Below are 26,990 nucleotides of genomic sequence, written 5' to 3' on the forward strand. Positions count from 1 at the left end.
GCTGTGAAGAATTTGGCATTATAATACAAGTAAGCAAAATTATTCACACTTGCCTGGGATAGCTCAGGAATATGGTTCAGTGAACTGGTTTGTACATACCAGGTAGAAAAATGTAACAGAATTGTAGGAGAAACAAGAGAAAAAATATGAAAATGACTAATCCCCCATAGCCATATGCAAATCAATATTAATCAGGAGGATGATCTAGATGAAAGAATGGTAGGCATATAACTAATTTTTCTATGTAATATGTAATAGCAGCAAACAAAGCAAGCAACATCAAGGATACATAGATACAGCTGTTGAATATAAATTATTTTAGCATGCTATAAAAAATCATGAAATCTGTGATGCAAAAATCTTCATTGTCTTTGTAATTTTAAATCTTCTATTAATATCTTGATGCATAGAGAATGTCCATATAAAAATAGATGGGCTAATAATTCTGCAAAAGAAAATATATGGATCTGTGTTTACTGTAGCCACAGCATTTATTTCTAAAATGAAAATAAAAATATTTGTTTGCCACCACTCAGGACAACAATCAGTCAACAAACTTGGTGGTGAATGAAATGCTGTTAGTTCCATACTTAATTTGTTGTTGACCTGCTCTATTTAAATATAAAACTGGTTGTTATAATCCAGCAACTGTGGTACAGATGTGAGTACATCCCCTGAGTTTTTCTTGTCTAGTGGAAATGTCAAGATTGCATTTTTTGTCTCTGTTTTTCTAGTACAAAACCTCTCTACAAAACCCACAGTTCTTAACAGTGCTGATTAATGACTTAAGACCAAAGTCTGTCAAAGTTAATGCAAAGGCTTCGTTGTCTTTTTGATCAATCCATCTGTCCTCTGGCACTTTGGACTTGTGCCTTCTCCATTCAGTAAGAAATGATTTCAACTGTTTCCTCTTTACAGAAAAGAGGAGATTTACTTTTAATCAGACTTCACCAGTGAAGAATTTGTTTCTCAGAAGACACAAACTCAGTTTTCAGGGTCAAAGAAGATTTTGAGGAGTCTGGGGGAGGAGGAGGAAAGACCTTGCTAGATGCCTCAGAGAATTTGTGAGAGTGCAGGCTGAAAGATCTTGCTTCATTTTCTGTTTCATGGTTCTGGAATCTGAAGGACTAAACTGGGAGGCTATAGACTTTCCCAGGGAAGACTGATCATATATCACAAAACCTGAAAGCTACAAAGTCAGTGGGAACCATTGGAGAGATTGCTTCATGTTGTTCCTTAGTGATGAATAACAGGCTAGAAATGCTGTGGTGGGTTGGTGGTGAGAGTCCAAAAGTCTCTCCATTCATGAAGTAGCAAATTCTTTCCAGAGAAAAAGCTGGTAAAAGTCTGCTACCTTGCCATCCCTTAATGTTTCTGGCATAATCATTTCTGCTTTGGCTACTAAATAGTTGCAGTAGCTTCCTAGACTAAGCAGATACTTTTTGCCATCCCATTGTCATTGCAAACATCAACTGATCACTGATGCCAGATCTGCACTCTTAAAATCTTCCAAGTCTGACCTGCATAGTTTGCTGAAAAAAAAGAAATTTCCCCATTCACTACTGTGGAGTCAATAAAAAAGTAGCTGTGGCAGAGCAAGGTGCATTCTCTTCTCCCTGATGCACCATAATCATCAAATTGTAAGCTAAGATACAATTCCAGCAATAACGTTGCGCATAATAGTTGATGTATGAAGCAGAAAGAGCACAGTTAATTTGCAGATGTGAATTTGAGCTTTCACGTCCATCAGACAGGAAAATCTGTTTTTTACTGAAGACTGAGAACATTTTAAATGGAAGCCACTGATGGAAATACATATGGAATATGAAAAAGTACTTGTATGGTCAATTTTCTATCCAGGTGAACCTTATTTCTTTCTGTCAGCTTTACTGGGACTTTGGATTCATTTCCTTGCTGCTCTTCCTTGTACCTTCCTCTGACTGTAAATTTTCTCATGGTTTCTTGTTTTTACAGGCATATTCTATGTCTTGCTGTGCAAGAAATGGCACCTCTTTAGTGACTAATATAGGGGTTACCATCCAAAAGACAAAAGTGTATAACACTTTCATTGTGGTATTATATTTCTAATTCTTTCTCTAGTCAGTGTTACTGTATATGTCTCTCCTCATATAAACAGCTATTCAGGACAACATTTAAAAACTAAATTTAGTCTTTGATTTTAAGATCTCTTCAGGAGCTGTACCTTAAGCTGCATCGCTGCTGGCTAGCTAGTATTATTTTAGGATGTAGGAAGCTTATTGTAGTGGAAGTTAAGGAGTGATCTTGGATATTCTGTAAAAAAAATCTATGCTCTTGCTTTTTCCCTGTGTTAACATTTTGGTTTTGTTTATGCATAAGTGACCTTGATCTACTTGAATTTACTATATGCTAAGGACAGGCATGTGGGCTCTCACTACAGAGCAGCTGACATACAGTATCTGAATCCTTTATGACTACTTGTTTAAGTATCAGTAAGACACAGTAGATACACAGCTGGGAATGCGCCTTGCATATGGCCACATTTCATTGCAACGTAGATATTTGTACCAAGACGTGCCATAGTATCTTCAGTTGGTACTTCGTTCTTAGCAGATGGCAGGATTGAGCCCTGGCTAACTGGCTTTGCTACCCTGATACCACCTTCCTTCACATTTTTCAGAAAAGGCTATTCTTGGAGGTTAAAGAGGATATTTTTAAATGCTGTTGTCTGGCAGCAGTAGATTTCAGAATGGTGTAGGCTGAGAATTTCTTGACAAAGCTCTTCTTTATCAAGACTGAGGGTATCCACAGAAATTGGCTTGGTGAGTTTGAGTTTAAGATCTTAAACACATTTGTTTGGTTGAGAAGGAGCTTCTTTATCGCAAACACATGAAAGAGGAAAACTTTTGGGTGCAGGGGCAGGTGATGGTAGTATACCCATCTCCATTTACACAGTTGGTTATTTTTTGTTTTTCCAGTACAAATCTACTTAAATGTTGGCCATAAATCTTGGCTGCATTTTGATATTGGCTGTGTACTCGTGATCTTTCTCTACTGATGCTTAAAAAGGGCATTGACTCTTCCTTTTATTTGATTTCTGTCTGCAGTTATAAAATTAATCTGCCAGCCTCATGCTGCAATGAGCTGTGTCAGTGGAAGAGAGATAAGTTTCATTTTTTTTTTTGCCTTAAAACTTCTTCCAAAGTTACAAGGAATTTAGCACATTTACTTTCTCTTTTCAATTTTAACAAAGCCCTTGTCTTTTTTCTGCATTTCTATTTTATCCATGTCATTTTGGTTCTTTTGTTTTATACTTCAAATTTTTTCCACACTCTTTTTTTCTTCCCTTCAAGCCTAGTTTATAGTCTCTGACAGGATTCTTTCTATGCTATCTGCCAAAACATCTGTTCCTTTTCTGAATAAAAAGCTTGCTTCTCCAGAAAGTGTCACATGGGTCCACACCAACTGTAAACCTTCATTTCTCTCTGCAACTTTGCCAATGATGGACCAGCACTGAGAATCTTTGTATTCTTGTCTGTCTTGTCTCATTTTTCATTATGCCCAATTCAGGGAGTTTACTGGGGGAAAAAAGTTGCATCATTTGGATTTCAATGTACATATTTCCTTTAAAAATATGCTATTATTTGTACTTTCTATTTTTAATCTTGCAATTATTTCCTGAATTGCTGATCAAAGCAGATATTTATTAGCTTAAAATTGATTCCATTTAAACAGATTCTATTGCCTGTTCTTTTCTGCTAGGACCACATTTGCATTAATACCCTCACCAAAAATGCAATGTAACTGTCCTTGATTCTTCTTGGATTGATTTTTGGTGGTACTACAATTTTGCAGTCAAAGTGGCATTCAGAGCAATTTTGGTTTCCCTTGAGGAAGTTGTGTAACTTTCAGTAATTTGGTTTTGCCATTTATAATTTTTAATGATTATAATAATTCTTATGTAGTAGACAGACTTGATTCTATTGTAAAGTTCTTTGACATCTTTAACGAAAAGTGCTGTGTTTGAACAGGGTATTATTTTATATTGTGTTCCCACAGTATAATGAAGTTCATGTCAATAAATATTTCTCATGTTACATTTCATAAATGGTCAATACTAGCATTGAATAATTTAAACATTTCCCCCAAATACAGGAGGTAATATTTATTGTATTTTATGTTGCCAAGTAAAGGAAAAGAGTAGTTTTCATATGTATTTGTCTGTGGCATAATTTGCTGTTGATATGTTGCTGAGATCATTGCCTTTTGACTATATTAATAACTAAGAAGAAGAAGGTTTGCTGGTGAATGGTTTTAATTCCTGCAAACATCTGAGCCTTAGTGTGGTAAATAATATGAGAGAACAATGGATAGAAACTTCCCCCTGGAGTAACTGTAGCTGTTTCACGACTTCAGTCCCCTGAAGTTTTAATTAATTTTCACAGAAATTAATAAGGAATTTTTATTTTATTTTTTAATCTGCCAGAAGTTTCTTCATCTTCTTCCCAGGAAAAATGTGTATTTCCATTGTAAGATTTGTAGCAGTTACTTAGGGGTTTCCAGTGTCAGTCTGGTATGGGGATGGGGAAACACGCATTCTGTTCCGTTGTTCCCTCTCTCTGCTAGACACAAATAGAGTTTCTCCAGGTGGCAGAGATTTGATAAATGCTGGGAAGCCATATAATGAGAATTGCTGAGGAAATGGAATTCAACCCCTCTCCATGGCTTGACCCCCCCAAGAACAGGTGGCCTGGCATACGGGCCACAAGTTCCTGTTGACTGAGTCCATCCAATACCTCAGTCCCTTCGTGCAGGGGATTTGTTTGTGGAAGCTGGCAAGCTGCCTTCCTGGAGGAGCTGCAGCAACAGGAGGAGGGCTTGGCATGGTTCAACTGTCCTGAGTCTTTTCATGGCTCTTGCTGTGTTTTGGTGGTTCTTTGAAGTGCTTAAGAGAGATCTGTGTGTGATTTGTTATATGAAAATTTGAAAATTCCTAGTCAAGGAAATATTTCCAACACAACACAAAACACACCTCTGTATTGGATCTGGCTGAGATGGAGTTTATTTTCCCCGTAGCAGCCCTTATAGGGCTGTGCTTTGTATTGGTAGCTAGAAAGGCGTTGATAACACTGCAGTGTTGTGGCTACTGCTGGGCAGTGCTCACACAGCACCAAGGCTGTCTCTCCAACATTCCCCCCTCACCAGTAGGCTGGGGGTGGGCAAGATCTTGGGAGGGGACACAGCTGGGACAGCTGACCCAAACTGACCAAAGGGATATTCCATACCATACGACATCTGCTCAGCAATAAAAACTAAGTAAAGGAGGAAGGGGGGCATTTGTTATTTATGACGTTTGTCTTCTGGAGCAACCGCTATGCATACTGAAGCCCTGCTTCCTGGGAAGTGGTTGGACATTGCCTGCTGATGGGAAGTAGAGAATAAGTCTTTTGTTTTCCTTTGCTTCCATGTGGGGCCTTTACTTTTGCTGTAATAAACTGCCTTTATCTTTACCTACGAGGTTTTTTTTTTTTTTATTTTCTCCACCCTTGTCCTGCTGAGGAGGGGAGTGATAGACCAGCTTGGTGGCACCTGGCATCCAGCCCAGGTCAGCCCACCACATGTTCTCAGTCAGCTTTCTGTGGGGATTCGCGTGTGTCTCTTGCTGAGATCCTAGGACAAGAATTGCAACAGAGTTTTTTCCTTTCTTGGCTTAAATTGCCCAAAATACTAATTTAAAAATATTTTTTTTTTACCTATGTAGGCCTGCCCCAGTATGACCAAAACAGCAGGACAGGGAAAATGTTCTCAGTCCAGACAAACATTATTTTATCATTTCAGTAAGTTGATATTTACTGGGCTATGCAGTAACCATGTGGAGCAGATTAGAACTTCTCTCATACCAGTGTATTTCTGGAGTAGCTCCAGTAAAGTGCAGTCAAGTTGTACTATAAATTGTTTTTATTTGTATACTGGAAAACAAAACCAGTGATCTCTTTTTGTACCTTGAGATGCAACCTGAGTGGCTGGCAGCCCATCAAACTGGGAGGTACCTTTCAATGTGTCCATCTGTGTGAACTACCTAGCGCCTGCCAAAGTCATCGTGCGACTGGATTCATGAAGCCTGAACTCGGTTTACACAGGAAATGACTGACTCCAGTGAAGACATACAGCTACCGTGATTTGTATTTGCTTTGGAAGATTTACATGTTTCAATGGATAAAAATGAAGAAAATTAGAGCTCTGCCAATACTGTTCAACAAATACAGTGCAGACCTCTGAGCTAGAACTGCACAAGCTATCTCCTGAACCAGAAAGCACAGAGCTGTATCAGCTCAACACAATGCCTAAGTTAATAAGCTCTGCTAATAGGTGGGTCTAATTAGTTTCTGTGCAGCATCATGTCCACACAATTTGTCTGCTTTGAGGGACCTTGCTAGTATTTCTGTCTTAGATATTAATCAGTACAATCTCAGGGCGGTAGGCTCTGCATTCCAGTTTGCAATGATGATGTGCTCTAAGTATTACAGAAAAGTAAATGAATGCATATAGAGAAGTCTTAGGCAGGTTTAAAGCAGAAATGTGGTTCTAAGCTTAGTCACAGAAATTATCTTAAATCTTGTAAAAAAAGCAATATATATTGACATAAACATGTTAGAACCATGAACCTATGTGACAAACTGCAAAAGTACTAGGCACTGGCATTTACAGGAAAATTAATATCAGTTTAATGACATTTTAATCTGGCAGGCAACATGCAGGTAGAATCCCATGTTCTTCCAGTTTTAAGCTTTGCAATAAGATCTGAGTGCATGGTAGACCATATTGCCTCTATGTTTCTTCTCTCTCAGTTAGTAAACGTTAGTCTGAAATATAATTGAATGTAAATTTGAAAATAACCAAGGAAAAAGATTAGATCTGGAGATAAGGAACTTAGAATAAGCTAACAATATTCAGAAAAAATCCTCAAAGAAAATGCTTTTCATGCTGTAGCTTGAAATTTGAGGAGGGGAAAACCTTTTGTTCATCATTTGCTGTATGATCCTTTTTACAATGAAATTCAACACAAAGTGAATCTCAGCTGGTTTGGAATTATATTACCATCTGGGGGAAGATTTTGAAACAAGCCAAAACTAACAGATTTTCACCCAGCCCCGTAAGAATTCTAATTGCCAGGATCTGGGCATTTCTTAGGAGCAAACTGACCGTGCAGTAGTGTGAGTCTGCAAAGTCTTCTTGGCTGGAGATACTTTTTGATTCATGTAGAATCACCTAGAGCTCGGCAGATTATTTTTCATGTTTCTAGTTAGACAGTTGCACCTATACTTCATCTGGAAACTATGGCCAAAGCTGTAATTAACATTGTCAAGTCTGAGCATATTCTTAATGATGTTGTTGGTTAAACCCAATGTTGAACGGAGGGGGTCAAGCTGAATGCCTCAGGGGCTCTATAGGGTACTTCAGAGTCCCCCAGTAGGGAGTAGCAATTAAGTTACTAGTTCAAATCCAGGAAAGGTCAAGAGTGATTAATACTCTTTTGTTCCATTGGTTAGTGGGAAACAGATGTAAAATGAAGTGATGATCAAAATCCAATTCCTAGTAGATATTTTACATCATAAGCACCAAACACCTAATGATCCCTTGCTGGCAACATGATTAGAATGGGCAGTAATTGAACAGGCACAGAGACTGCCATGCAGCCCTTACTGCCATTCCCCATAACAAAAAGTACAGCCATTTTCAGACTGAAGGACAAGCTGGAAAATTGCAGTCTCTCTGCCTGAGCTTTTTGTGTTCTGTGGATATATTTGGAAATATTTCATCCTGAGTGATAGCAAATCATATTTTGGACCACAAATATAGCTGAAGATTATTTTAAGTGCTCTGAATGCAGAATAACCTGCGATTTAAAACTGATGTTTTTCTGATAATTTTAAATATATGTGGTCAGTCCTCAGCTGGATTAATCTGACATGGATCTGCTGAAAAATTAGTTATGTGGTAGTCAGTGAAGCTGGGAAAGGATCTGATTCTGCATTACTCAAAGTACATGATCATACTTGAAAATGCATGAATAGTTTTAGAGAAAGTATATCATAGCTAAATTATCTGCATTATACATACAGCCCCTAACCTTCTTCTATTTCTTGGGCACCAAACAGGTTACAGATAGGGTTAGGTGAGAGGTTGAATGTTAGGGGCTTAGAAAGAGAAGTTAGAGTTTTGGGTTAGGGCTTAGGCTTCAGGCATTTGGTTAGGGTTACTACCGTTATATAGCAAAACTGTAAATTCCCAAGCTTGATGTTCTCATACTATCCTGCAACTGGTAAGCGATAGAATGTCTTTACTGTAAACATGATGTCTTTTAGACCTAATCTGTGTATATGCTGTTCTACATGGAAAAACTGTTCTGAAATTAACAGAAAATTTATTCTATTAATTCATCCAGGATATTACTGGATTCCACTAGATTAAAATGCTTCCATATTCTAGCAACAAAATCTGTAAGATGAATGCACAAAAAATTTTCAGTGGGTGGATAAAATGCTTAAAGGATCTTGTAACAAGAACCAACTGGACTTTTCTTGCTGGCCTACAAGCCCTTGTCTTAGTTATCTGTAAACCAAACTAAGAAAGAAAACACTCTAAAAAGCTAATAGCTTGAATAAGGTGAGTAAGATGTTGCTGCTTTCCAGTAAGTTTATAAAAATTATATAATTAGAATTTTATTAAGTAAATTTAAAACAATGGAAAATATTCTTGTTATTCACTGGGTAGCTGATGGACTACCCAGAGCTGCTGTTGACTGACAGCTGAAGGATAATGGGGGAATTGAGGGATTCACATTTTGGAAGACAGATTATATTTGTATGATTACTTTCACTATCTTTTTTATCAGAGAAACAAGTCAAACATTTCTCACTACTGAGGGCAGGTGTCCCTGCTCTTGGAGAAAATGGAGACCTCGTAATGCTCTGCAAGTGGTTTTCAGGCTTCTTGATGATGTGGACTTAGTGAGTTCTCACACAACTCACTTCTGAGCTGACTTTGTTTCCTTGAGCCTATATCCTTTTTAAAACAGCTAGTGGCTTTTTGTATCTCAACCAGTTATTTGAATCAACCTTTTTTGGGGCATCCTGGATAAGACATTGGAAAGAAAAGTTCAGAGATTTGTGCTAACTCTTAGCTCTGCAACTGAGTTAGGACATCACCAATATTTGTTCTTTTAACTTTGCCTTTGCCAAATCTGTTTCAATGAGAAAGCTCTCTAGGGCAGTGACTATATATGTTTAGTTTCTAGTACAGCCTAACCCTGACCACAGGGTGGTCCGTGAGCGTTGCAGTAATAGTAATAATATACAACACTAACTGCGGGTTTTGAAAGGATGTCTGTTCTGCAAATGCATTTCAAAGAAACACAAGCAAAAGTGTCATTTACTCCCTGAAAAATGGAACTGCTAAGCATTTATATTTAAATTAAATGCTTTTATGAGTACATTGAATGTTATTTAGCAAGTATATTATAGCAAAGGCATGTTACCTATTGCCTTAGAATGAGGATTTTATTGCTTTTTCATAGTTATCTTTTGTATCAGCATTTGGTAGGTAACAAATGAAATTTGCTTGCTAAGGTTAAATTGTTTTGTGCTGCTGCTCAACCACACAGATATAGAGGATGAGACAATGGAAAAAGTTATTTGCTTTTTTGGGCAGACATAGGAATATATTAATATATGGTGATCTTGACCTGTCTTTGAAGAAATGTTTATTCTCTGAAAGGCAAAGAACTTAATTCCTGTCTAAATCAGTCCATTGAAATCCTGTTCATGCAGGAGGCTGTACGAATGGAATTGCAGATAGAATTGGCCCAAATAATTCAATGCGGTCAAGGTGGTGATGCTTAGAACAGTCTGAGGTCAAAGCAGAATGGACTCCAAGTATCAGTCAAAAAAGAGGAAGGCTTTCTGGAACTTGGTTTGAAAAGTTCCTTTTTCTCTGTTCATTTTCAGTACCACTGCATTTCCTGACTCATGTAGATTTGGGACAAATAATACCTGATTCTTCCTGAACCCTGAATTTGTTATACTTTAAGAATATGAAAACATACTGTTGAGTAAATACTAAAGCCCAAACTTGTGAGGATTCCAGCCTCATTTTTTGGACTCCCGTGGTTTTTTAAATTTCAAAAAACTTCTGGAAACCACTTTGCAGGTTTCCCTTTAGTCTAAGTCCATTTTGATTGGCCAGTTGAATTTTTTTACATACCTGAGAAGCCCTTGTGATACAAGGTCAGAATAATAAATTTTATGTTTTTATTCTTTATGTAGGAAAAGTAATATAATACCATCACTGCTTTATTACTCTGCAGTCATTCTGTTACTATGCAACTTAAAACATTTCAGCCATCAGCATTTGAAGAAAGTTCAAAGATGTAGGGCACTCCATTATAATTTGCCTTTAAAGACTACATTTCTTCTAGTCACCCTGCCTAGAAATGCAGTTATGGATCAAGACACTGGAGTTAGTTCTGAGGTGAGCTGAAGAGATGGTAAACTGAGAATGCACTGTATTTGCACTACTATAACCAGTGCTCTAGGGCTGCAGTATTTCTGTTTATAAGTTGAGTTAATACTTACTGCTATTTGGAAATGTCTGGACCTTTTCTGAAGGCTGGAAAAGTCTCTGAAGGGTTTATGAAAACGGTACTCAAGTTTTGGTTTAAAAAATGAAAGTCCTTCTGTAATTTGAAGGTGCTCAGCAGAAGTCAGCAGACATAAAATAATCCCAAAGATGTCAGTTTACTAGACTCGAACTATCTTATATTCAACTTGCTTCAGTACATCTTAATAAGAATTTAAAGCAATGTATCAGAACTACTGTATGTTATGGTGAGGACTCATGGTCCTCCACAGACAAGCTCACAGCACTGCTCATTATCCTAGAAATCAGTGTGCTGAAGCAATGTTCATGTATTTTCTTCCTAATTTTTTCATTTCAGTGTGAAAAATTTAGCAATGAATAACCTCCTTCAAATTATGTGTCAATGCCCAAAGGACTCTTAACTCATCTCAATTTAAATTAATGACCTTAGTGATAGTGCTAGCAATTGGACCATGGCTCTCATGAGCCAGATATTTGCATATGGAATTTGATTAATCCTGCTGGCTATTAATTTTCACTTTTAATTAGGTGTGATACTATCGCAGGAAGAAAATACAAGACTACTATCAGGCACAGACAATGTTGATTTCCTATTGGATATTCTGTTCTGTTTTGTGTGGCTGTTCTAGGTTCCCTCACAATGTCTGTTTGGATCAGCTCAGAAAGGTACCATAGACCTAAAAACTGGTCTGTGCAAGTCCGGGGATAATCACTGCAAAGAAGTACCATACTGAATGACTATTACTAGTTTACAAGAGGTAGAGAAATTGGTGTATGGTATCCCCTTCTAGTACTCTGTAACTGTATTCCTCTTAATGGCATAATAGGTCTCTTGTGATACCTGTGTCCGGAGTCACGGAAAGACCAGCTATGTAAGCAAATGGGGGTAGTACTTTTTCTGAGGCTACTTGGTCTCCCTGCATCCCCACTGAGCAAATGTACACTGACGGTAGAGTACTGTTCAGATTTGGATCAAGAATAAATTTTGCTTGGATCTTGTAAATGTGTAACATGTGGTGTCTCCCAATTTCCAATAGGACAATCCATATTTCTTTGACATCTCTGTACTTTGGGAGCATTGCAACATGTTTGCGTATGTCATAGCCAGGAGAACAATGTGCAGCACTTGGCTTGCCCAGCAGAGCTGATGCCCATGTGCTGCTTACTGCTGAGCAGACCCCTGTAAAAATTAGCAGACCTTGACAAAACCACCAAGAAAATCTCAATAAAAATTAATTGAGTACCCTTGCAATAGAATAGCTCTTTAATCTTCCCCTTCCTTACCAGAACAGCATTAAAGAAGTACACCTCTTTCCTCAGAGATGGATTTTAATAGATTTTGATATCCATTGGCCAAACGAATGAATGATCAATGCCTATTAAACAAACACAGTTAGAAAGGGAATATGCTTCTGGTTGAAATTCAAAGAGAAGAAAACCACCTTCTTTGTGATCACAGAAGACTTCTGGGAAGTCAGTACGCATATCTGGCAAGGGCATAAAGTGAAGACAAAGGCATAAAAGTCAGCAGGGATATGTCAAACTCCAACTGAACCTTGGAACAGCTTCCTCTGTGCTTTTACAATGTGTCTCCTGAAGTATTCAGCTGTTTGTAATAAATGAGTAACTCATAGTGAACAACAGGTATTTTTAATGAAAGGAATCTATATTTTTGTAATAGAATTTCTTATACTTGTGCAAGCCCTTTTTTGTATTTCATGAGCATCTCATACAGATATACAATTTCTTTCTATGGAAATATACACTCTGCCAACATCAGTGGGAGTTAAATCTCTTCAAAAGACATCTTTGTTCAAATTTCGGTTTCTAGAATGCACCCATGAATATCTATGTGGAAAGTGACTCAGCTGTATCAACATTCTAATGCTTTTCTTTGGAAAAATATGGTATCAGACACATGAGCAACAACGTATTTGGATAAAATGTGGGAGTATTTTAATTTTATTAAACTTTTACATGATGATTGGAAACTGTATGTAGAAAATAATAATACTAATAGAGTATGTTAATAGTGCACAGTGGCTTTGTCCATTATATAAGCACTGGCATATCACACTTACACTTTTTAGTCTTCTTCATCTTCTTCAGAAGATTTGTCTACCCCTATGAAAATGGACATTTTCTTCAGTGTGTTATATATAAAGCACACTACAGTGCAAATTTTGATTAAAATGTTGCTCTGTGGCCTTTCATATAAAATCTAATTTTATTTAATATTACTTTCTACATGTATGCAGAAAATGGCAAGCCAATATTAATAAAAGAAGGCTTATAGGAATGTGGAACAAGAACAATAGATCCTTGACAAAATTTATTTACCTAGCTAGACTTTCATTTCAAAGTTAGCAGCACTCTGTGATACTGGCATAATACAGGGGTCTTAAAACTCTGTTAGACATTTTTAACCCACCTTAATTTATTCCATGGAAGTTTAATCCCCTGCTGAACGGAGATGGGATGAATTTTCAAAAGTCATAATCCACTGAAGTAAAAAATCTTTAATGACAACATAGGCAGCAGGCTTCAAGAGTTTAGTTTAAATTCTTTCTAAAAATGTAAAACATAGGGCAAGAGTTAATAGGATATTTCATACAGTTATATTTCAATCCTTTTCCAAATCTTTATAAATTCACTTGCATCTCCACCATTAGAAATATTTGGGTTAAATTCCTGCACTTCTAAGGCAAAAAGCAGAAAGCTGTAAAAATGTAATGTGAAGATTTTCACAACATATTGTAACTCATTTGGTCCTTCAGTTCACAGGCTATTATATGGGATAGCATAATGTTTTCTAAATTGAAAGAGAAGTGGTGTTTTACAAACCTTCCATTCTGCCTTAACTAGGCAAGGAAATGAAAACAAGCTACATAATACCACAGTATTCATCCTTCTGCTCCTCTAGGATTTTTACAATTGACTTTGGTGGTGGGCCAGGATTTGGCCCGTAAATTGAGCTGAGAGAGTCCATACATTTCCTATGTATTCTAAACTCACAGTTTTATGCTGGCCCTTGGCTACCACCTTTGGAGCTGCCTAGTTCTGGAAGTACCTGTAACTCAGACACCACCTCCTTTTTTTGACCTGGAAGCTCCTCTAGTGCCAGACATAAACTTTTACAGCTTTGCCTGCCCTGAGCATCCAGGCACCAAGCTTCTGCCTGAACTTCACAGGAAAAATGCTGCTGCCTTGCTAGATTTTGTTGTGGCCTGCTGGACAAGAATTTAGGTGGCATAAATGAAGCTAGGAGGTGAGTTGTTCAAAACAAACAGGAGGAGAAGGTTCCTCAGACAGTCTGAAGTTAAGAGGTGGAACTACTGGTCACAGGGTGTTTCAGATGCTGGAAGTTTCAGAGAGAAACAGGCAAGTTCTTTTAAGTGATATTTGTTGCAAATTATGAAATTCATAGCCACAAATCCATTTTAAGAAGTCCTTGATCTGCAAAGGCCTGAAAATGGGAAAGATTTTCTGGTAGAAGTAGTATATTCTTTCCCTGTTTTTGGATTCTTTGACAAAAACCAACTTTTAGCCATTGTCGGATACATGGTACAGGACTAGATGGACTTTTGGTTTGGCTTGCTAATGTTCTCAAGCTCTTAAATTAAATAGACAATGGCAATCACTTCCTTTTTCTCTAGGAGCTACATTTTTGAAGGAAAAACAGATGTTCCTTCTTTGAAAGACAAGAGTGACAGTAGTGCCTGTCTTCACCCCTGCTTTCCAGAAAAAGGGTGGAACGTTTCTTAGGGCTGGCTTTTCATTGCTTCCTGCTGTGGATCTGTGGTTTTGGTTCCTCGTTCAAAGTTCCCGGACTTCTCCAGGCACTTAGAGGAGCCTGGATGTTTAATTCTGAGTCTGGTTTCCACTCTGGAAGTTTGTGAAAAGAAAAAGAAAGTCATGGGTTCTTACAAAGTGGCGTACTGCCACAGCTGAGAGGGCAGCACTGACAGAGTGAAGCAGTGGAAAAAAGGAGAAAGAGAAAAATATCAGTTAGGGCACTGCTACCAGAAGAAATGTCTCCATAATTACAATCCGAGTCTGATTCATTTCAAGTGCCTATCTATCTTTAGATGACTAAACACTTTCTAAAAGCCTGCTTACTAAACATTTTTATAGCCACTAGTGAACAAAACAGGCCTAAGAAGACTTAGTTTTTCAGATTCTAAATACTTGTGAAAATGATTTGTATGATTAAATCAAGCCCCAGAGATAACAGAATAGTACAAAGCTACACTGTTTCTGAAAGGAAACCTCCAAATGGGAAATTTCCTATATCTAAAAGGAGGAGCAATACTAGCAGGTCTGCACACCTTGCTATATGAGTAACACAGCACTAGCTTGAGCGTGCTTACAGATGTATAGGGAGCAGCAGACTTGAGCATTTCAGAAAGCATTTAGATGGAGCAATCATTGTCCTGCTTACAGGATGAAGCCTTTGTGTTCTTTCCATGGCATTCTCTCCAGGGCAAACAATGCACCATAGGTCAGATTTTTCTTGCTTACTCTCAGGGATCTGGATGAAGAGCATTTATTCAATCCTTGAAGGCTCATCAATACGTCATAGCGATAGAGATGGTAGTTAATTCTGTTTCTCTCTCTCTGTTGGTTATGGAATAAGCCTAGATGAGTAGTTTAGGCCCAAGACCTGAATTCCAGGTGAATGAGGTGAACAGTGAGGTGATTCCCACCCTAGATCATGGACTGGGCTGACATAGAACATGTTCTTACTCTTTCCTAATATGTGGTGGCAGGTTGCCACTTTCTTTCATCAGTCCGTTACAGGACTTGCGGCAGTGTCACAGCTTAGCTCACAGTCAACATGAATGCAAGGGAGAGGAAATGAGGCTCTAAAGCAAAATTTGACATGGTAGTTCTTAAATATTCTCATTGAAAACTAACCACTGAAGGTGCTTTATCACCGTTGCATTTCCTGAAAACTATTTGAGACTTCCTAGTTTTCAGACTTATTTATAACAGGCAACTAACTTTGTGTGGAAAAGCACTGTAAAACTGTAACTTGTTCTAGTTATTTTTCATTTGCAGAACAGCCCACTGCAATATCTTAACATTTTATGATCAACAACTCTTAAGAATTATAATGTCTCTAAACAAAGCAGTGTCTCTACGCTTTTATGAGTGCCCTCATCTTTCTGTGGGTACACATTTTCTAATTAGTCTTTGGTTCTTAGTCAGATCTCAAACTGATATCAGCTGATATAGGCACTCTAATTTCAATGATGTTAAATTTCACTGAATTTATATCAGCTGTCGTCAGCTGAATTTATATCAGCTTCTGGTCTTGCATAACCTCTGTTGTGTGAGTGATGAAAAAAGCTCAGGTAGCCACATTTTCTTTCTAACAAGGGCCGTTCAGAACAAGCATGATAGTTCGTAGATTAAAACAGGAAAAATACAGAATTTAAAACTGAGCTGAGAACAGACGATAGTATCAAGCTGATTTTTATGAATCCCAAGGTAGAGCTACACAAAAATTACAGTAACAGTGTATGTTATTTTACCTTCCCTCTGTTTTTTTGTGACAAAAATTTCTATTTTTTTATTCTTAAGTGAATTATCCCAAGTGATTACTTTACAAAATACTGTTGAAAACCTCAGATGCTTCTTTTTCTAGGGCTAGTAATGGAAGGAGGTCACCATAGAAATTCTGTAGGGCTCTGTGCAATGACCTCTGCTGTTCAATATATTTGTAAATGACCTGGGAAAGGTGAGTGAGAAAGCTTGATATTTCAGAGTAGAAAAGATAAGAGCCAACATGAGGAATGGCAGAAAGATCTTATCAGAATTAGTAAATAGGCAGAAAATTAAGGAATGAAATTCTGTGGTAGTAAATGTAATGTGAAACACATGGGGAAAAAGTAAATCCCAACTTCATATATAAGTAGGATTGAGATCTTAGGGTTACGACAGTTCCACGCAAGCATCAGTTCAGTGCTCATTAGTGATCAAAACCAAATAAAATATTATGGATTAGTAGAGAAAAAGCAGTGAACAAATAATAGAAGGCCATTTGCCACCATACAAGACCATGGTTCTGCCACATCCTGAATACCATGTGCCATTCTGGTCTCCTCATCTTAAAGATAGAACTGGGAGTAGAACTGAGGAGGCTTCAGAGAAGGACAAAAAGGAAATTCAAATGCATAGGTATAGAATGGCTTCTGTATAAGGCATTATTTGTGTGACCCAGGAGGCTGCTACTCAAGGCTGGAAAAGTGATCAATATTTGTTTACTACTATGAATAGCTATAGCTGAGGCATGTACTGGTGGGCTAGAAGTAGGCTTCTTAATGTAGCTGGAAATCATCAAATTTTCCACTCGCTGATATTTGTAGAAAAAATATGTAAAGTGTAGTGGTAAAGTAAGGAGGAGCATGGGAAATTTGGATAGAGACTGAATTTTCCATCTGGAGAACGAAGGGTCCTCCCAAGATGGTGGCAGGAGCCAGGTTCAAAACAAACAGTAAGAGGGAATAGAGCTGTGGAACTCATTGCTGAAGGGTATTATGGAGGTTACAAGTTTACAAAGGGTCAGAGTGGACAAATGCATAGCAGAGCAGTCTACTGAGAGTTACTGAACTGGAAAACATATATAGAAACAATACCTAGCAGAGGAAACTAGAAATATTTGACAGCTGGGAAGAAATTAGGGGACTATCACATGCTTGCCATGTTCTCCAGGCATCTCTTATAGCCGCTATGAGAGACAGGATGTTTTTCTAAATGAGTCTTTGGTTTGATCCTGCATAGCCACTTTTGTGTTCTCATTTGTCACAGTAGATCAGAATTTACTGTTCCATTTGTCAGATTCGTCTGAGTTTGCAGTTTTTGATAGACCAATCTACATCCTCATTCTTTTCATGTCATGTAGCAAAAAGGCTTGTAAGTTAGAACCAGAGAGGTCTGTTTCTGTGAAATATTAATGTGTGTGGTTTTCCATGTTTGTCCTCCCTTTCCGAGTGTCAGTTTATAAGAAGTACAAGTCCTTCACCGTGTTTTACTCCCCCCTGTTATAATCATATCCCCATTAACTTTGATTCTCTGTTTCTTTGTTTATGGTCAAGTTTCTGTAGAATATTGGCTTTGACTTGTCTGGAAATTATTCACTGAATAAAATATTTCCATGCTACTAGTAACTTTGTACAGTGTGTAGACAGGTATAGGAAGAAAAATCAATCAAAGTAGAACAGTAAACTAGGTCCTGATTTTCCTTCACCCATTGCATAAACAAGATTCATATGAGGAAAATGGATCCAGCTAAAATTTTCTGAATGCTGTCCTGCCTTGATAATGGCCCAGCTTATAGTTATGTCCATCAGTACTCTCCTACTCATGCTGTACCTAAGATATCTGACCAAGGAAAGAAAATTCTGAATTCTATTACATAGAGCATATGCAAACACAGTGCTGCCAAATTCTTATAGTACTATGCCAGCAAAAATTATCTTGGTTTTGATTAGTTATTTACCTGAACAGAGAGGTTTTCTACCCTGAGTATTAGATATTTGTTTACATTTTCATTTGCCCTCAAGTAGTCATACATTCAGATGAATAAATACATAATTTCTAAACCAATACTGTAATTATAGGTAATGAACTGTAATAGAGCTAGAATAAAAGGAAAAGAGTGAGAAATCAAGAGGAATTCTGTACCTCTTTGAGTGACTATTTTTTTAATTCTCAAATTGATCAGTCTTAAATTAACATTAATATACCTATGGTTGATTTTACACTGAGAAGAGGGCCTAGATCGCTATTTGAGGCCTTCATGGCTTCCCAAGATCCCTTTTCAACTTTGTTTTCTCTGCTCCAAATGTTCAGGTTTGACCTGACAAAGCATTCAGGGCTCAGTGTCTTGAAAGAGAACTCCAAAATTTCTGAGACAAATAAACTGCCTATCCTTTAGGAAGTCCTAAATGAACTACACATATGCATTAAAATACATTTAATGATGTTAAACATCATCACAAAAAATTCTTCAGCCTCAAAAAGGAGGATACAGAATGAATGGAGTATTCTATTTTAATGGAGTAAAAACTGATTTACAGATTTATTCCTGTGTCTTTTTAATGATGTTTTGGGATATTGTGCTCAGTGAAACCACTGTCTTTGCTCCTTCCTAGAAGCAGAAGAATAAATGGAATAATAATTTGTCATTATTCGTCGGAAAAGAGTTACCAGGCAGTCAGCTCCTTGTACCTTTTTGACATCAGTAAACTTTACTAGGTAGTGGAAATTCGTACTTTCCATTAAAAGTACAAGACCGGAACAAAAGGTCAGTCTGCCATGCTTACTGAGTGCTTTTCCACTGACATTTGTAGCATTGGACAAGCATTTCTAAATCTTTTTGCTCCTTACTGTTGTTCTATATGGACACTGCTGACTTCACAACCATTCAAAACCACTTCTAGCCATGCAGTCACGGAGGAGATCCCCCTCCTAAGCCCTTTTGAAACATTGATATATTGCACTGTAGTGGTGCTGTGAGTTAACCCTGATGGGCAGCTAAGCACCACACAGCTACTTGCTTACTTCCCCCCCTTCCCCAGTGGGACAGGGGAAGATGAAATGAAGAATAAAAGCAAGAGAATTTGGGGGTCAAGATAAAAAAACAACTTTAATAAGTGTAGGATAAGTGGAAGAAGAGAGAAGAAAAAAAGAAAAGAAAAGAAAAGAAAAGAAAAGAAAAGAAAAGAAAAGAAAAGAAAAGAAAAGAAAAGAAAAGAAAAGAAAAGAAAAGAAAAGAAAAGAAAAGAGAAAAGAAAAGAACGCAAGTGATGCAAAGGCAACACTCACCACCTCCACTGGGTAGAGCAATGCCCAGCCAGTTCCTGAGCAAAAGATGGCTAATCCCCTAAAACCCCACTCTTTTCCTTTTAATTGCTAAGCATGATGTTATATGGTATGGAATATATCTTTGGTTAGTTCAGGTCATCTGCTCAGTTGTGTCCCCTCCCAACATCTTGTGACCACCCCAATCTATTCACTTGAGGGGCCACGAAAGAAACAGAGAAGGCCTTGATGCTGTGCAAACACGGTGCAGCAAGAGCTAGAACATTAGTGTGTTACCAGGGTTTGGGTCAAAAATCTAAGCCACAGCACCATATGAGCTGTTCTGAAGAAAATTAACTCTATCCTAGCCAGGCCCAGCACAAGTGGGCCAAACTTTTCAATGTTTCATTTAGGAGGGCACTTGGCTGTGGAAAAGAAGGCAACTCTGGTTGTAGTGAATAGTATGCAAGTTTCTGAATTATGTGCAAATACACTCAAGGAAGAGGACAAAAAAGCCACCACAGAATTTGGGCTGCTCAGTGTTTTAGCTCTCCATTAGCCATTTTAAATTGACTCTTTTTGAATGCACTGCTAAAATAGGTCTATATTTCAGTAAGCTAGTTTTCACACTAGTAAGTGCAAAATCTCATGGAGTTGCATGATCTTTCCTGTATTATTGCAGCCTTGTGGTTGGAAAGAAGAGAGACAGAAGAAAATTGTGGATTGGTTCATATGAAAATAACTGCTGCATTTGCAGAAATTCTATTCCACAGCAATGCTCTGTATTATTGGGCGTGCGAGTCTCTGAGGATACATACAGCTACTTTCTATAGCACATAGTATACTAACAGTATATGAACAAGCAGTTAGCTGGAAAACGTTAGTGAAGAACAATGAATTCTAGAGCTTTTTTATTAACCCTTGTGGGCTGTTTTTTCTAGTTCTTACACAGACACTTGACCGGGAGGGCAGGTTCAGGACTTTAATCATGAATGCAACCAGTTACCCACACTGAAAATCACAAACAGAGGACTCGGGGCTAACTGCATGACCAGAAGTCTTTCAGTTATTACAAAATCGATGACAGTAACAATCAATTGTATTTGTTAGACCAGGTATGAAGCAGTATGGCATGCATGGAATCCATTTCCATGAAATACACTGGCTTTCAAAAAAACACATGTATTGGATCAGTCAGCAGCTATTTCAGAAAATACATACTTCCTTTCCTTGGTGTTCAGTTTTATACATCTGAAAAAAAGAGACCTTCCCTTTAAAAGGTTTTTATACCATTACATCTTGTTACATGGGCCTTGTAGTGTAATCCTATGAAATGTAAATCACTGGAAGCAGAAGGGAAAACAAAGGAAAAACTAGCTGTGGGCAAAGAAAAATACAATCTGCATCCTACCTACAGATTGCAGGTATACTAGCTCTGCTAACTGCTTAGATTCATAGCAGGTTGACAGATTCATGCTAGACAGGCACATTTTTCCTTTTAACCACATTTCTCTTCTTATTTTGCATTCCTTCCCCATATGCCACAGCAAAATTATATTCTGAGTCTCTTTCTCTCTCCCTGTGACATCTTCATTGCTGCTTCATTAACCAGTGCACCATCAGTGCATTTCATTACAGCTTCTCTCCTGGCTCACTGTGCTGATGCTAAGATGCAGCTACAAACTGGCTATCAAAATGCTAGTCTGTGTTTTAATCCTTCCTTCCATTCAAAAGCGGAGGAAGTAATCCTTTTGGCACAATCCTAAATAAAACCCATATTTTACCTATTACCCTTACTGGCCCACCAACCTGAAATGCACTGGGGAGGTATAGTGTGGGATGTGGCAGATTTATTTACCTATTTGTTTACTGTAAAAGGCTGGGGGCATACCTCCTATGTGATCAGTGTAGTAAGACAATTTAGACTGATTTTATATATGTGCCTTCAACTGACCTTGAGAAAGTACCGAAGTTAATGAAAGCATGCTTCAATTCCACGATTGTTAGGAAATGAAAAGGCCATGCTGTGATAGATATCCTCCATGACATATACCTCTAGTTGTACCAGTGGGGAGGGGCAATGATTTAAATACTAACTGGTTTCCAGTGGGTATCCTGGGTTGGGAATACACTCTATTCATTTTTAAGTGAAGAGAATGATAAAACTAGAAGTATGATAGGAGCATGTAAATCAGTGCCAGAACACAGAGGAATAAAACAGGCATATTCAGAATCTCCTACATAGCCATGAAAAAGGAAATAAGAAGCTTGATGGCTTCTCCAGAGCAGTCCAAATGTTACAAAATGTGGCAGTGTGTCTGGTGCAAATTTTTAGGGGGAATGGGACTAAGGGTGTTGTTGGTCCCTTCCATCCATCCGCTGCCCCCCCACCAATTCCAGCCCTCCCTGCTACGCTCTGCCAGAACCCTCTACCAGTGCTGCATGTTAGACAGCTGCGAGGCTGCATCTGTTCTCTGTTTTCCACACAATTAAGGCAAAGAGAAAAAATATAAAGAAGACAAATTGCTCTGACACTAAATTTCGTGAAAATCTATGTCTGAAGTTTATGATTCTGTAGGAACTTGGTGCAAGATTTTGTCTATTTTAAAAATGTGATTTCACAGAATTTTTTTATTACTACTTTTAGATTGGTGACCCCAGTTTTCTTGTAAATACACAAATGGCTTTCTGTCTTGCACAGATCACTTTTTGTTTTGGGGAGGAAGGTGTAAAAAAAGAGGTGAAGTGAGGAAGGAGAAATGCATGTCGTACTAGATACAGACAAGGCAAATCAGTAGCTAATCTGTAAGGGAATATAAGAAAAGACTTTGACTCCTCATGCATTAATTGAGGTACAGCACACAGTATGTACAGCTGTCGACTCAAAACTCATTAAAATTTTCATTTTTTCTATTATTTATATTGTAGTTGTGACTGGAGGTCCCAGTCAAGAACACAGACCAATGTGTACTCATAAAAGGAGTAGGGAAATTATATTACTATTATTAGATTTCTAATGACACGAACTCTGAGCATGGTCAGGCTGGCACCACCAAGACAGCACACTGACGGTGGGCTCTGGGGGCAGCAAAAATAAATGAATGTGACTGATGGTGGAAGACGCAGTCACTTTGCAGAAAGAACATTCAAGCAAGAATACCTCACTCTGAGAAGAGAAATGGCCAGTGAAAGCCACATACAGACCGGAGGATGACATGGTTGTGTACCTCAGTTTTTGCAGTACTTCATTACATACTCATCACTTACAGGCATCATAACAGAAGTAGCTTTCAGGCATCATAACAGAAGTAGCTTTCAGGCTGAAGCATAAAGTGAGTGGCTGGGATTAAATCTGAAGGCCAGTGTAAAAGACTGGCAAAGGAGAATTAACTAATTACTACTTGGAAAGAAGAGGAAAATAGATGTTTCTGTTTTGTTTTACTGAGTACAGAGATATAATTTAATGTCTCAAAAAAAAAATATTCCCTGTGATTTTGAAATCTGATAATTTTTGTCTCAGGTGGGAATGATGGGTTTTGTATTACATATCTCAACATATCTTGTCTTTCTTCTTCCCTTCTTTCTTTTTCAGGTAACCTGTGCAAATTTAACAAATGGAGGAAAAACAGAACTTCTAAAATCAGGAAGCTCCAAATCCACACTAAAGCACATATGGACAGAAAGTAGCAAAGACTTGTCCATCAGCCGCCTGCTGTCACAGACTTTTCGTGGAAAGGAAAACGATACAGATTTGGACCTGCGATACGATGCCCCAGAAACTTATTCTGAGCAAGATCTCTGGGACTGGCTGAGGAACTCCACAGACCTGCAAGAGCCTCGGCCCAGAGCAAAGAGACGGCCCATCGTCAAGACTGGGAAATTTAAGAAAATGTTTGGCTGGGGCGATTTTCATTCCAACATCAAGACTGTGAAGCTAAATCTGTTAATAACAGGGAAAATCGTTGACCATGGCAATGGGACGTTTAGTGTTTACTTCAGGCATAACTCCACTGGTCAAGGGAATGTGTCTGTAAGCCTAGTGCCCCCTACAAAAATAGTGGAATTTGACTTGGCACAGCAGACAGTGATTGATGCCAAAGATTCCAAGTCCTTTAACTGTCGAATCGAGTATGAAAAGGTTGACAAGGCTACCAAGAACACACTCTGCAACTATGACCCTTCAAAAACCTGTTATCAGGAGCAGACCCAGAGCCATGTGTCATGGCTCTGCTCCAAGCCCTTTAAAGTAATCTGTATTTACATTTCCTTTTATAGTACAGATTATAAACTAGTACAGAAGGTGTGTCCTGATTACAACTACCACAGTGACACACCCTACTTCCCATCAGGGTGAGGACCAACATGTGTCTGAGACTGAATCCTGAGGAATAAAAAAGGTCGTATGACAGGGCTGTAACCTCAAGGAGGAAGGCCACATCTATTGCCTGGAATGTGTCTACACGCTGCTGCTGATGTCAAATGGCTGCAAATATGTTAGTGGAAAACAATCTAATGTAATTTTTGCCCAGTCAGCTCCATGTATCAATCTAGTTGTAAATCAATATGGATTTGAAATAAAACCATACACGTACACAGAGACACACACTCTTTTCATCTCACATCTATTGAGATTCTTGTTAAGAGAGCTTTCATTGTCTGATATCTAGGGTTTCAGGATAACCTGTCATCAAGCAAAATGGATTAACTAGACAGAGAATGGTTTCTAATGCAGACTGTTATGGAAATCTCTTTGAAAGTTCTTTGAGTATGCGCCAATCAATAATCCCCACTCATGCATTCTACTGCTTGGAGTAGCTGTACTGGTAAATAATACTGTAGGAGTAAATACTTGTTAAAATGGGAAAAATGTGTGTCTAGAGTTCAGTATTCCTTATTATATGAACACAGCAAAGCATCATGACTTTTTCCAGCATACAGTAGGCACATTCGAGGTGGTGTTAGGTGGCTCTTTTTCCATGGAGTGAGCCTGTAACTAGTAAAGATGGCAAACATTTGGAATTTACATGTGGGCAGACATTCTGATTTTTTTGTTTCTCTGACTCTTTGAGCTCTGATTCTTTAAACCTGGTTGAGTTTAGGCAAGCTAAGCTACTTAGAAACTCTCCAACTGATCTCTAAGAAGGAAAATGCCTGGCGGAGAACATGTAAGTTGTAAGTGGCTGTCTTATCTTTATTACAAAATATTGTAACAAATTCAATATCTTAGTCTTCATTTGTATGAATGGTTTGTATTGTACATAATTTAACTGGTGTTATTTGAGCTGCTTATTAATATTAACTTGTAATTGTCTCTCTGCTTGTTATTGGTTAAAAGCAATCAAGGAAATGAGGAATCCATTTTATCAATGTAGCTGTAAACTCCATTGAAAGACAGAACTATGTAAAAAGCATTTATTCAGATAAAGTATTGTTGAAAGCTATACATATACAACATTACAGTCTGTCTGTATTTAGATATTTTATTTCCAGAGAAAAAAATTGAACTGTACATAAAAATAAAAAATCTTAAAATTGAGTTTCAATATGTACTGTGTAGATAGTAGTTTAAATGGTTCTGACAAGTGGATAACATTCCAAGTCTGACATGGTTTTCAATCTCGTCTCTTTGCATATGTACATATATATACATATATTTATAAAACTCTGTGTGTGCATGTTTGTACGAGTATATGTACATGTGTGTGCATGTGTGTGCAAATACATATAGACATATACGTAGAATATATAAACATTTCTTGGGCCCTATTCCTAGCAAGCAGATCGCATTACTGAAGAGTCTTGCTAACTTGGGTGGAAGCCACTACTCGCATAAAAAACTGCAGGAGCAGGGCTTTATTTAAAATGATTCATTATTGTTTAGAAGTGAGGAAACATGGAGCCACTTTCTGTGTACACAGGCCTGCCTTTGCCTTAATTCTAGCCTCCTCCGAGGCACTGATCTCTCTTTATGGAATGAAGAGATCCCTTTTTATGGTATGAAGGAATTTTCTTCCTATAAACGAAAAGCTCATAGCTTTTTTTTATATATATCTCTCTTTTTTTGTGTGTGTGTATAGTGGCATACTGTACCCCCAGCATCCAGGTAACCAGCAACTATAATAAGTCCATACCTAAAAGAAGGTTGCCCAAAGAAGAACTCAGTATTTCATCTCATATGTTTCAGAATTATCATTCCTGGCAGTGCTTCCCTCCCCCTTCCACCCTCACCCCCAGGTTCTGTGCTCTTGTGTCAATGCTGTGAATACAGATATGGGTCAGCTTCCAAATGTGCACAACATCATGAACAGCTTCTTCAAAGTCCCAATAAACACTCCACTAATGTTTCAAGAAGCGAGAAGTTTGAAACAACTTCCAGTTGTGGACATTTGTTGCTGAAATGTGCAGAACATAAACAGGAATGAAACAAAGCAAATGGATAACATTATTGACAAGTAAATATTTTCCCACTGATGTATGAGTAGAAGAGACTTCCCTATTATTATTGTTTTGGGTCCTTCAAACAGATAGGCTTGTGGGAATTTCTTCATTATATATGACATTTCCCAGGACAACATTGTGACCCTGGACCCTGTATAGATTTGGAGAAAGAAATTGTCCAAGCCATACAGTCTAGATTCTGTTCTCATTCAGGAATATGCTGAGATAATGTTTTGTTTTTTTTTTTTCTTTGACAGGAATGTGATTATGCTGGTAGTGTTTCCTCATTTGTGCTCTATGGAAAGTAACTGTTCTGAATATAAATCATAAAGTAATCTGTGCTATGACCAAGAGTAAAATCTTGGCTCTGTTAAAGTCAATCGGAATTTTGCTATTGAGTTCAATACAAATTTCCATTTAATAGTTTGTAGAATTCCAGTGTTAAATATGATTAGCAATCTTAGCAATGTATATTACAATTGAGCATTACATGCTTTGTGTTCTCATTTATATTTCTGAAAAATGGATGTTAAATACTATTACTGGTACAGTTTCATGATTTTTCTTCTTTTTTAAAACTTACCATAAATAAATGAAGTCTATACATTCTGTTCATATATATATATTTATCAACTTTTCAAGTTATAACAATACAAAAAGGAAGTATTCATCATGCAATGGTTTTGATCCTTTTAATTATGGTAGTTGGTACTTCATCTGCCTCTGTCACAGTCAGTCATATTATTTTTTAGTCTTAAGCTTTTGAAGAACTTGCTATTCTTCATAAACATTCTTGAGTTTGAACTTGGAAGAGTTCTTTTGGTGGTCTTCTCAAATACCAATCTATTCTCATAATATAAAATGTGTTACTTAGGCGCGAGTTCATTGCCTTTCATTCAAACTCTTTGGAAAATATTTTGTGTTTGCTAACTTTGATTTTTTTTTGCCATTTAAAAAAGGAATTTAATGAACATGAATATATTTATTCAGTTAAACAATGCATGTATGGGTATCTGGGTCTTGCACATGAGCAATGCCTTAATGGAGTGCTAGGCCAGGCAAATGTCGCCTCACTATAACTCACTAATTCTAGACGTAATAAATGT

General features: G+C 37.7%; 1 protein-coding gene across 1 annotated transcript in view; it reads left to right on the top strand.

The window, feature by feature from the left end:
• The window catches only part of NXPH1 (neurexophilin 1), a 146,975-nt gene extending 123,175 nt beyond the window's left edge, over window positions 1-23,800 (top strand). Inside the window, exon 2 of the mRNA XM_059819003.1 lies at window positions 23,039-23,800. Within this exon, the coding sequence (XP_059674986.1) occupies window positions 23,039-23,800 (762 nt within the window). The remainder of the gene's footprint in view (window positions 1-23,038) is intronic.
• Window positions 23,801-26,990: the final 3,190 nt, after the last annotated feature.

Source organism: Gavia stellata, chromosome 6 (genome assembly GCF_030936135.1).
Source record: "Gavia stellata isolate bGavSte3 chromosome 6, bGavSte3.hap2, whole genome shotgun sequence".
NCBI classification, from domain to species: domain Eukaryota; kingdom Metazoa; phylum Chordata; class Aves; order Gaviiformes; family Gaviidae; genus Gavia; species Gavia stellata.